The sequence below is a fragment of the Garra rufa genome, chromosome 5 (genome assembly GCF_049309525.1).
Source record: "Garra rufa chromosome 5, GarRuf1.0, whole genome shotgun sequence".
Classification (NCBI taxonomy): Eukaryota; Metazoa; Chordata; class Actinopteri; order Cypriniformes; family Cyprinidae; genus Garra; species Garra rufa.
Genome location: NC_133365.1, coordinates 51,772,722 through 51,785,439, shown reverse-complemented (window position 1 = coordinate 51,785,439; position 12,718 = coordinate 51,772,722). Strand labels below are relative to the sequence as shown.

Here is a 12,718-nt window from a genome sequence, read left to right as displayed (position 1 = left end):
CCTTAAATCAAGAAGGATTTTCTAGACAAGTAAAAATTTATTTTTTTGTTTTCAGAAAGAGTTTTTGCTTAGAACAAGCAAAATAATCTGCCAATGGGGTAAGCAAAAAAATTTAATATTATTTTTCTTGTTTCAAGCACTATTTTAACTCGTCTAGAAAATCCTTCTTGATTTAAGAATGTTTAGATATTTTGGCTGAAAACATGCCAAAAAAATCTAAGGAAAGCATTTTTTGCAGCGCACTAGTTTCTTACTAAATAATTCTAATATCTCCTTACTGTTTCTGCCCAATGCCCAGAGTAGTTTTTTTTTTCCCCGTTTGTTTATTTTTTAAACCGCTGTGCCAGGATTGTCTTTGCAAGCACGATAAAAATAAATAAATAAATAAATAAGATTGACGTCATAATATTTTAAGAATAAAGTCAAAATTTCAATAATAAAATCATGTTATACTGCATAACGTGAAAGTGAAAATTCCACATACTCCAAAAAATCCAACCTGTCATTCTTCACATTTAATGTAAAAAACAGTAATAAAAATATAGTCATTTTATCATATAATTGACATAATAGGGCGTACAAATATTTTACAGATGGACCCAGGACTGACTTGTTACACCACTGATAACACTGTTCTGTACTGACCTGGTTTGTCTGGTGACATTTCTGCAGCAGACGATCCAAACAGGCGTGAGATAAACCCTCGTTTCTGGGCAGGAGGAGGTGCGGGTTGGCCAGGTGTGGATACTGGTGCTGCTGTGGGCGAGGGCTCCAGGGTTTGTGATTGTGTCTGGGGTACATGGGCAGCTGTGACCTGGGCGGGAGGGTGCGGTATAGATGGAGGTGGTGGAGGGGCAGGTTGGGTCTGGAGTGGGAGAGGGGCCTGTGGTGTACTGGGGCTGGAGTTACTGGGAGAGGCGGCACCGGGTAGCACCACAGGGGACTGGGAGCCCGAGGACGGGCTCTGGCCATTAGAGGGCGCCGGAGAGCCATAGGCTTTGCGTGCCTCCATCATATCAAGAAATCTGGAAAAACAGCAATGAAATTCGGAAAATGTTGACTGGATGATATTTCTGTTTTAGTGGACAACTCTTGGCAAAAATAAATAACAAAATCAACTTGATTTAATGCTGAAGTCTGGCAATAGTGCAGGTTTAAAGGACGGTCTGTGTGACATTTCATGAGGTTCTACAGCAAGGGTTAATTCTAATTATTTATATCTTTATTATTATTTATTTTATTTTATATTATTTATTTATTTATTTACTGATTGTCAGGTTTATTTAATATGGACAACGCACATCAATAAAACATAAATGCGACCCTGGACCACAAAACCAGTCTTGAGTAGTATATTTGTAGCAATAGCCAAAAATACATTGTATGGGTCAAAATTATGGATTTTTCTTTTATGCCAAAATCATTAGGATATTAAGTAAAGATCATGTTCCATGAAGACAATTTGTAAATTCCCTACCGTAAATATCAAAACTTAATTTTTGATTAGTAATTTAATTTGTATAACTTTAAAGGCGATTTTGTCAATAATTGATTTTTTTGCACCCTCAGATTCCTGATTTTCAAATAGTTGTATCTAAATTATTGTAAATATTGTCCTATCTTAAAGCCTATTTATTTAGCTTTCAGATGAATCTCAATTTTTAAAAAAAAGACCCTTCTGACTGTTTTTTGTCCACGGTCACAAATGTACAATGTGCAAGAATTACCCTAAAGGCTATTTTGCATCTGCAGTCCCTGGACTAATGGTAAAATTGTCACGCTAAAAATATAAAAGAGATAAACGAAAAAAAGAAATATAATATAAACAACAATAGTAAATATCTACCATAAATAATATATATTTTAACTAATATAATTATCTATTAACAATAATGACAATAATTATTTTCATTCTTATTTGTATTGTGTTGTTTTATTAATAATATTAATTATTATTATTAAGAATAATTAAGATATTACTAATATTATTTTATTCTATTTTAATTTAAAATGTTATTATTATTATTATTATTATTGTTCTCTTATAAAATAGAATAATTACAATTAATAGCAGTAACAACAAAAAACAATTATATTAATAATTTATATTTTGTTTATAATAATAATTATTATTATTATTATAACTGTTCTGTAAAAAAAAGAACACTACAAGTTACAATATTAACATTTATGATTAAATTAACCTATTTTAAACATGCAATCCCTTCAGCTTTTAACATTTCTAGATGTCCGACTTTTTTGTGGAATACTAAAACAGAAAATTTTAGAAAATTGTGTAGAGCTGCAAAACAATTAGTAGCGAGCAATCGATTCAAAATAGAAGTTTATGTTTGCATACTATGTGTGTTGTATATTTATTATGTATATAAATACACATATGTGACCCTGGACCACAAAACCAGTCATAAGGTTAAATTTGACAAAACTGAGATTTATACATCATATGAAAGTTCAATAAATAAATAAATCAGAAATCTGAGGATGCAAAAAAATCAAAAAGACTGAGAAAATCACCTTTAAAGGTGTCCAAATTAGGTTCTTAACAATGCATATTACAAATCAAAAATTACATTTTGATGTGTTTACAGTAGGAATTTTACAAAAAAATCTTCATGGAACATGAACTTTACTTAATTTCCTAATGATTTTTGGCATAAAAGAAAAATCAAAAATTTTGACCCATGCAATGTATTTTTGGCTATTGCTACAAATATACCCCAGCGACTTAAGACTGGTTTTGTGGTCCAGGGTCACATATATGTATGTATTTAAAAAAACATTTGTACGTACAGTTTGTATTTGTATGTAAACACTTCTATATCATTTATATTATATATAAATATAAATATTTTGCATATAGATGTTTTTCCTGAACGCGGAAGTCATGCCTGACTCTTAACCTGAAGAATGCTTTGCATTTCCAGTCTCCAGTGTTTCTACAGTACCACTTGTCACTCTAAAACTTGCACCAGCTTTATTTTGATTCATTGCACAGCCCCATTTACTTCTTTTAAATTCGCATTTGATTTAATTAATTCTAAGTTTTAATCAACTCACAAACTCCAAGCAGTTTGGGAAACCCTGCTCTATGTACTGAGCTTATACTATATGTATGTGCATGAGGTTCACACTCACATGTCATAGTTCTGGTCCTCGGTCTCTTGCTGAACACTGAGCTCTTCTAGCATGGCATCGATGTCAAGCTGATTTGTCTCCAGTTGCCGTAACAGAGTCTCCCTCTGCAAACACAAACACACCACATCAAACATACTGTAATCTCACAGGACATCAACACTGACCTCATTTTCACTCCACTAAGCACTTTCTTGCTTTATTTCTAAATTAGAATTAGGACTGGAAATCAATGGGTAGAGAAATATGCAAACCTTCAAACCTGCAGCTTAACCTTTTCTGAAATACAAAGACCCTTTTCAACCAGACAGAATTGATACTCGAGGTTAGAAGTTTGTTCAAAGTCATGGAAGTTAGAAGTGGCCTTTAAACTTTGACTGAAAAAGATAGCAAGGAGCGGAAAACAGATCTCGACACCGCACTGAAAGTTTCATGAGTCTGACATGCTGTGCTCGACGGACTGATTCTGAGCAGCGGATTTCCATAACGTTTACAGCAGCAAGTCTGAACAACTTACTGACAACACCATTCACAAATAATAAAGACTGGTGTATAACAGGAGAAGATCTAAACAGAGAAAAGAATCATAAACTGACTTGTTAGATAACCAAAAACAGAACCAGAACCGCGTTAAATCATCCTGATATGGTATCTGATATGCTTATAGAGGTTGCATGTGTATTTATGATCTTGTATGAGTGGTTAACTGAACTAGAAGTTATACTAGAAGTTCATTTCTCTAATAGGATCATTAAAATACATTCAACTGAAACCAGTCCTGCAACCTACTGACTGTGGAGTAACCTCAGGAAGAGATGCTGACACTTAAGACACAGCAGTCGCCATTGATCCTTGGGCTAATTTCAACCTACCTTATTAATTAATGCTATTCAGCCAGTCTCAAGAGACACATAATGAGAATACACATAAAGGAAGGACTTTAAAGCAGTGTTGTTTTCGTCAACGATGACGATGACGAAATCATTTCGTTGACGCCACTTTTTTCCATGACGATAACGAGACATTGACGAGATAAAATTGGCTCGTTGAAGACTAAAACATGACGAGACGTGTGTGAGTTTTCGTTGACGAGACGAGAATAGACGAAAATGTTAGTGGGTGGTCCGTCAGGCGTTTAAAATGCATGACATTTCTGCTTATTGTGCATGCCAATTAAAACCGGAAAATATCTGCCGCTATGGCAAGCCGTTTTAGCATTCCATCCTTGTTTGTCTTTTATGTTTTAAAACATTCCTTCATTATTGTAATTATTGGTAAAAATAGTCGATCCGGAAGCTCACATTGTGTTGAACTATAGATCTGCTATTTTCAGAACTTATAAGTGACACTACCCAACAGCAAAATACTTACTGACCTACATTAATTTCTTAAGAGACTACTTTTTCCCCTTTTTTTGACTAAAACCTTTTTGACTTTTCGTCGACTAAAACTAGACTAAAACTTTCTTGACTTTTCGTCGACTAAAATTGGACTAAAACTATCACAAATAGAAGTGACTAAAATTTGACTAAAACTAATAACCATTTTAGTCCAAAAGACTAAGACTAAGACTAAATCTAAGATGGTTGTCAAAAACAACACTGCTTTAAAGGTACTGCTAAAGCAGGGGTGCTCAAATCTGCCCCTGGTGATCCACAGCTGCCTACTGAGTGCTCTTTAATTTATGGTGGCCCCGAGTTTGTACTTCCAAAATGCAGTTTAAATGCAGCTTCAAAGGGCTCTAAATGATCCCAGCTGAGGAAGAAGGGTCTTATCTAGCGAAACGATTGGTTATTTTCTAAAAATAAATGTACAATTTATATACTTTTTAACAGCAAACACTTGTCTTGGTTTAGTGTGAACTGTGTATTCCTGTTTATAACGGTTAGGGTATGTCGAAAAACTCCCATCTCATTTTCTCCTCCAACTTCAATATCTCCCTACATCGCTGCAGAAGTACCGACCCAGCGTTTACAAAGTGAACATGCAAAGAAGGTCAAATGCCCTTTACAAAATAAGGTAAACAGCAATGTAGGACGATTTTGAATTTGGAGGAGAAAATGAGATGGGAGTTTTTTGACATTCCCTAACTGTCATAAACAGGAATACACACAGTTAATGCAGAGCTAGACCAAGATAAGCATTTGCAGTTAGAGAGTATATAAATTGTAATTTTCTTTTAGAAAATAACCAATCCCTTTGCTAGATAAGACCCTTCTTCCTCAACTGGGATCGTTTAGAGCCCTTTAAAGCTGCATTTAAACTGCATTTTGGAAGTTCAAACTTGCAGGCACCATAGACATCCATTATATAGAGAGAAATCCTAAAATGTTTTCCCCAAAAAACATAATTTCTTCACGGCTGAAGAAAGACATGAACATCTTGGATTAAATGGGGGTGAGTGCATTATTTGTAAATTTGTAAAAAAGTAAGATATATGACAATTCCACTTGAAATGACACATTAACTCAAAAACAAACATTTATCTCTGACTTTGAGAGTTTCATCTGACCTGCAGCTGCAGGAATGGGATGTTGAAGAAGCGATGGAGGTATTTGAGACCAAAGCCATTTTTCATGGAGGACTCAGCATAGTGGATATAGGAGGAGCCTGGAGGTCTAAAATGAAAAAAGGATTATGGGATTAGGGAAAAGTTGGCTGATACGTGACAGACATACATTATTCATAAGAGCTTTGCATGGTATATTTGGAGTCTTTTTTAACTATGAAAAAAAAAACTTGTCAGTAACTTTTTTTATGTAGGTTATACATAAAAGACAGATCTTCACAGTATTTTTGAAATGCTTGTTATTTCTATTGCTAGCATAAAATACTGAATTGTTTCATATGGGCAAAGAGACTTCATTTTTCAAGGTCAGATCATGTAGACCAGGGATGGGCAACTTGGGTCCTGGAGGGCCACTGTCCTGCAGAGTTTAGTTCCGATCCTAATCAACACACCTGCCTGTAGATTTCTAGTGATCTTAAACAGAGATTTTCTTACTATTGGGAGATGAGAGGGTCTGTATTACTTACTATTGGAGAAAGCATAACATCTTGGATCATATGTGCCTTGACGTCACTGAATTTCAGTTCAGAGTTGTGCAACACAATTGCTGTTTATGGTTATACCATAGGAACGAATGGGAAGTGCCAAAAACTGAATCTCACCTGTCGCAAAAAGCCTTCTCTTACAAAGACTTCTCTTATAAAACGGCATGTTTTTCGGTGTAAACTCTAAAAATAGTTAGATCCAAAAGTATTGTTTAGTGTATAACATGTTGAAAATTAGCCGATAGGTGGTCGATTCATCAAATGATAAGCTGTTTTCTCTAAAAAGCTGTTTATTCAGTGTAGTGAAGTCTGTCTTCATTGACATCCATTCAAAGAAAATGGCCTCTGGTCTACTTTCCCAAACCAGAAGCATTAGCTTTAGCCATTAGATTTTTTTGGCTAAAGGTCGCAGGCTTGCCTTCTACTGGCTTTGACTTGAAGACCTTGATTAGTTGGTTCAGGTGTGTTTGATCAGGGTTGGAGCTAAACTGTGCCGTAGTTGCCCATCCCTGATGTAGACAGAAAAGCTTTTAGGATAAAGTGTGTGGTTTTAATTTGTTAAAATGCTTTTCAATTTGTAGACTGGCTTACTGAAAAAAGTTAATAGTTTTTTAGTGATCTGTAAACTTCTGGCTTAACTTGAAGAAACTGTGACAGAAATACATTACTATTGTAGAGTAAAATGCACTTAAAGTAATAACATTAATAAATTATTATATGACTTTTTCTTTCATGTTTTAATCTTGACAGTAAACCAATGTTGTGCAGCAACATTTCTTTGAACTGTTTATTTTTAATTTGATTACATCTAAAAATATTAACTCAACTATTAATGTTGCATGCCTTTATTTGATTAGCGTAGATTTTGATGATAATTTTGTGTTAAATCCAAAAAAATTAAAACAAACAACAGAATTTCTGGTGGTAAAAAAAATCCTCATCAAAATGTTTCATTATTTCAATTTATTAGACATGCTTTTTGAGTTGTAAAATTTAATCAAACCATTAAAACAGAAAAAAAAATAGAAAAATAGAAATGGAAAACACAGAATTTGGGGAAAAACTAAACGGATTCGCTTAACAATTCAATGTTTGTTAAAATGTTAAATTGCATATGTTTTGTGATTTGAATTATTCAGTCATGCTTTTTTATTACTAGAATTTAATTTAACCATTAAAACAGAATCCAGAAAAATGGAAAAAGTGATTGGGAAAAAAATAAAACAGATTTTGGGAAATGTTTGAAACATTTTTCACAGGACTCTACTTCAAGCATGGAGTTGGCCTTAGAGGGCTGGTAAGCCCATTGTTTTGAGGTTTAATATTGAACTGCTCACCTGTTGAGACTGTTGATGAAGTCTCTGATGTCGTCAGGTAAGATGACCCGGTGCTCGCCCATGTCCCTCTGGTTACCCAGGACACACACTGGGATGTGTGTCGGCACTTTTGGCAACTCCCTAAGGATGTAGTTGAACGTCCTGCGGCAAAAACAAAGTCTGTGATTCATATGAAACATAGCTTGACATTTTAATTTCCTTGTGTATTGCAAAATTTCATACATTATCTTCTAGATATAGATACACTATATTGCACACCAGAGGTGTTCAGCTGGGATTAGGACTTGGCTTTCCGCAGACCAGTCAAATTCTTTTGGCAACATAGTGTATATGTTTATACATTATAAACATATCTATATCTAAAAATAGAAGCAGCATCAAAAAGCAAAGCAATAAATACATCTTATTGTGTGTTCGTCTATAGTTGCCTGACAGCAGCGTAAAAAACAAGCTGAAAAATAATCAAGGTAATTCTGCCTTTACCTGGTAAATGATTCTGACCAGAAAAATCAAGATTGCATAGACCAAGATCATAGCTGACATTCATTTAGTCAGCTGAGCCCCATTTTTTATACATAGAAGTAGCCGACTTAATTGACTTGCATAGTCTGGAAAAAAAATACTATGAAATGTCAAATGTTTGGTTACTAACATTCTTCAAAATATCTTCTTTTGTGTTCAACAGACTAAAGAAAATCATACAAGTTTGGAACAACTTGAGGGTGAGCAAATGACAGAATTTTTATTTTGGGGTGTACTATCACTTTAAGACGGCTAGGAATCATCACAACTAGAAGATGTTTTATGTTAGATCAATATTGTTAAGCAATGTACGAAGAATGGGGCACTGATTAAACACTAAAAATGTACTCCCAGGATCCCAGGAGCAAAAAAGCTGTTGTTAAAGCAAAAACTCAGCCCTATCAATAAAGCAGAGCTCAGGTTTGCAAAAAAGGGACACCTGCGATGGTGTGCTTGAGTCAAAAACACAAAGACCCACTGGCAATGCAAGGCAGATCCAATGAGCTGAGAGATAAACAGAGTTAGAACCTTTAAGAGACATTGGTATTGGTTTCATTGCTTTCTTTGTTCCTCGACTCTACTGAGAAAGAGATGCTCAATGACCCGCTGCAACCCAATGCCCAGTTCTGGCACCTGATCCTGACCACGGATAGCTGTCAGACCAAAAAAAAAGGGACGCAAAGGTGGGAATGGAGCGAAGGAGATGGAAAATGAATGAGGGCTTCGGAGAGAGTGGATGTGGGGCAAATCAGATGGAAAGGAAGATTCCTTACCACTGTTTGGTGATGTCGAACATCATGATAACGCCGTTACAGTTCTTATAAACATCCAGGAACTCTGCATCAAGAGCCATCTCTGTTTCCGACTGCACACAGAGCAAAATAAGACCAAGATTACACAAATTACAGCTCGTTTCCAGCTGAATGAACATAGTAGAATTACACTACAGTTAAAAAGGGTTGTAGTCAGTAAGTTTTTCTTTAAAAAAAAAAAAGTTTATTGAGCAAATCAGCATATTAGAATGATTTCTGAAGGATCATGTGACCGAAGACTGGAGTAATGATGCTAAAAAAAATTCAGCTTTGCACAGGAATAAATTATATTTTAAGATATATTACAATAAAAATACAGTTGTTTTAAACTAATAATATTTCAAAATTTTGACTACATTTTTGATCAAACATATGCAGCCTTGTTCTGCATAAAACATTTACAAGATCTTACCAACCCCAAACATTTCAACAGTAGTGTAACTACCTTTGTTTGTGCAATAAATACCTCCTGAGGTTCATTTTCCAATTTCAGATTCTCTCCGCGTCTTTTCCCTTTCCCTGCAGTAGTTGGAGAAACACGGATATTACAATTAGCGTGGCAGTACTTCACTAACTGTGAGTCTGAGATACAAGAAGAGTAATATTCATATGCTTACCCATCCAGTACCACCAAAGCAGCCAAACTAAAATTTTGCTATCATCTTACATAAGTTGCCCTGAATTTTTACACATTGTAGTGACACCACTGGAATCCTGAGTATCCTAAACATATTCTCTGTCACAGCAATCCAAAAGTAAAGTATTACAGTTATTAGTAATACTAGTAATTTAGTTGCATCTGGCAGATGCAATTTTATCAGTTTAAACATTCCCAGACAATCAAAACTTATGACCTTGGTGTTGTAATTTTAATGCTCTACTGTGGAACAGTGGAACACAAAACCAGTCAAAAGTAGCACAGGTATATTTGTAGCAAATCTTTGGGATATTAACTAAAGATCATGCTCCACAAAGATTTTTTTGTACTGTAAATGTCCTACTGTACACATATTGAAACTTAATTTTTGATTAGTAATATGCATTGCTAAGAACTTCATTTGGACACCTTTAAAGGCGATTTTCTCAGTATTTAGATTTTTTTGCACCCTCAGACTTTAGATTTTGAAATAGTTGTATCTTGGCCAAATATTGTCTTATGACTGGTTTTGTGGTCCAGGATCACAAATATATATGAATATGTATGAATATTTTATATATTTTAAAGAGATCAAACTAAGGCATACATACAATTCAATAAACAGAATGCTGCTTGATGCATTACTTTTAAAATCCTTTTTGTAGAAACACATCTACCCTTTTTCCCAAAAACCACATTATTCAGTATCACATTAACCCACATTAGGATAATATCTTATTTCAATATTTACATGTGCATAATCTTAAAAAAAGGCAAAAGCAGATAGAAAGTAATTACAGCAAACCTGAATCAACAGCAGCTGCTCCTAGTGCAAATATTTTCATGGTAACCACAGTTTACTCCTACAGTTACTATACTAACATAGATATTGTTTCTACTATAAAACCATCATAAACTCATATTTGATCTCCTTCTGTGTCCAAGTCCAATCTTTCTCACATTTTTATTTTTTTGATTACGGTGGTGGCTAAAGACACATTTTTTACAACACCTATAATATGGTATTTTGATGAGCACTATAGCTGCCATGGTAAATTTTTGCAGGCAGTAACTACTTATTCACAAAGAGTGTAAATAGAAAACACAGGTATGTTTATAAGTAGTACTGTTGTTCAATCACAATTTCAACCACAAGCTGGAAAATGAACTGAATTCCTAATTCACAAACTTTTAAAAGGGGGCTGTTTGAAATAAAAGCTCATCATTCAGATCATTATGGCAACAATTTTAAAAACAAATAAAATGTGATCCATTATAAATGAAACATATCACATGCCCCCTATTAAAATAAAAAATACTGTAGGAGAGACATGATCATCTCATTTTAAGTACACTACTGCTCAAAAGTTTGGGATCAGTAGACTTGTAATGTCTTTTAAAGAAGTCTCTTATGCTCATAATAGCTGCATTTATTTGATCGAAAATACAGAAAAAAAACGGTAATATTACAAAACGTTTTTACAAAATAAATAATGGTTTTTATTTTAGTATACTTTAAAACAGAATTTATTTCTGTGATGCAAAGCTGAATTTTCATCAGCTGTTACGCCAGTCTTAAGTGTCACATGATCTTTCAGAAATCATTCTAATATGCTGATTTATTATTGGAACGATCAATGCTGGAAAATATTTTTTTGGAACCTGTGATTCTTTTTTTCAGGATTCTTTGATGAATAACACGTTAAAAAAGAACAGCATTTATTTAAAATATAACTTTTGCAAAAATGTAAATCTACCATTTTTCATTACTTTAACACATCCTTGGTGAATAAATGTATTAATTTCTTTCAAAAAAAGAAAGAATAAAAATATACTGACCCCAAACTTTTGAACAGTAGTGTATATTGTTTTAAAACATTTCTATTTTAAATAAATTATATTCTTTTTAACCTTTTATTGATGAAAGAATCCTAAAAAAAGTATCAAAGGTTCCAAAAAATATTCTGTACAAGCAGCACAACTATTATTAAATCAGTTTATTAGAATGATTTTTGAAGAATCATGTGACACTGACTAACTGGAGTAATGATTCTGAAAATTCAACTTACTAATTACAGACACAAATAAAATTTTAATGTATATTAATATAGAAAATTATTGTTTTACATCGTAATAATTTCACAATATTATTTTTTTTCTGTATTTTTGATCAAATGAACACAGCCTTGATAGGCATAAGAAACTAGAAAACTTTTTGGGCAGTAGTGTAAGTCCACACTCAGGTCTAAAAATAGCACAGGCTACTGAACATAATGTCTATTCTGAGCACAGTATTATAGTAAAAGAAGAGAGGTGAGGATCACAGCACACACACACACACTGTTTAATGTTTGACTACTAGATGACTGGTTCTCACCTACACCTTCTGGAGCAGGAAGCTTTTGCCCTTTGAGTATTTGCAGACCACAAAAAAGAAGTAAAATAACACTGCATTGTCACCTTTAGATATAGCTGAAAACACACTGAATTCCCATTTCAATAGGTTTGCACTTTTCAGACAAAACATAATATAATTCAGATGAAAGTGATTATTTCTCTGCAAAGATCACATACTGAATAGCTGCACTGGCTAACTTGTACAAACTAGTACTAGTACGTGTGTCATTAGTCTTAGAGTGCTTTCTAAAGACTCACCTTTATCCACCACATCCCAGACTTCAACTTTCACTACATCATCTGTTGCTGTGGGGAAAAAGCAAAAGTGAGAACAAAATAGAGTGAGAAATATTGTCAACAGGTTCTAATACTTCACAAAAGATGACCAAACATTTCTCTTTTCTGACAGTGTGGTCTATTTCTATAAGTGAGCAGATCACTGGCAAGATCTTTGAAAATAAACCACTTCCCTTCAACAAAAGACCACCTAACCAGCGCTGCACTGCAAAAAATGCTTTTCTTTCCTATTTTTTTGTCTTGTTTCCAGCCAAAATATCTAAAAATTCTTGAATCAGGAAGGATTTTCTAGACGAGTAAAAATGAGTGGCTTGTTTTTAGTAAAAACAGGTCAAAATTAGGTGAGTTTTTGCTTAAAACAAGCAAAATAATCTGCCAATGGGGTAGGAAAAATAATCTAGCTGTCTGCTTGAAATAAGATTTTTTTTCTTACCCCATTTTGCTTGTTTTAAGCAAAAACTCAGTTCATTTTGACTTGTTTTTACTAAAAACAAGATAATAATTTTTAC

The 12,718-nt window shown here is 33.9% G+C and overlaps 1 protein-coding gene across 1 annotated transcript in view; it reads right to left on the bottom strand.

Moving 5' to 3' along the window:
• Positions 1 to 613: 613 nt before the first annotated feature.
• Positions 614 to 12,718, bottom strand: part of rabl6a (RAB, member RAS oncogene family-like 6a) — a 27,739-nt gene continuing 15,634 nt past the window's right edge. Inside the window, exons 4-11 of the mRNA XM_073840133.1 lie at positions 12,171 to 12,218; positions 11,893 to 11,922; positions 9,345 to 9,397; positions 8,840 to 8,931; positions 7,545 to 7,685; positions 5,666 to 5,771; positions 3,157 to 3,260; positions 614 to 1,025 (exon numbers count right to left, since the gene is read on the bottom strand). Coding sequence (XP_073696234.1) covers positions 614 to 1,025; positions 3,157 to 3,260; positions 5,666 to 5,771; positions 7,545 to 7,685; positions 8,840 to 8,931; positions 9,345 to 9,397; positions 11,893 to 11,922; positions 12,171 to 12,218 — 986 coding nt within the window. The remainder of the gene's footprint in view (positions 1,026 to 3,156; positions 3,261 to 5,665; positions 5,772 to 7,544; positions 7,686 to 8,839; positions 8,932 to 9,344; positions 9,398 to 11,892; positions 11,923 to 12,170; positions 12,219 to 12,718) is intronic.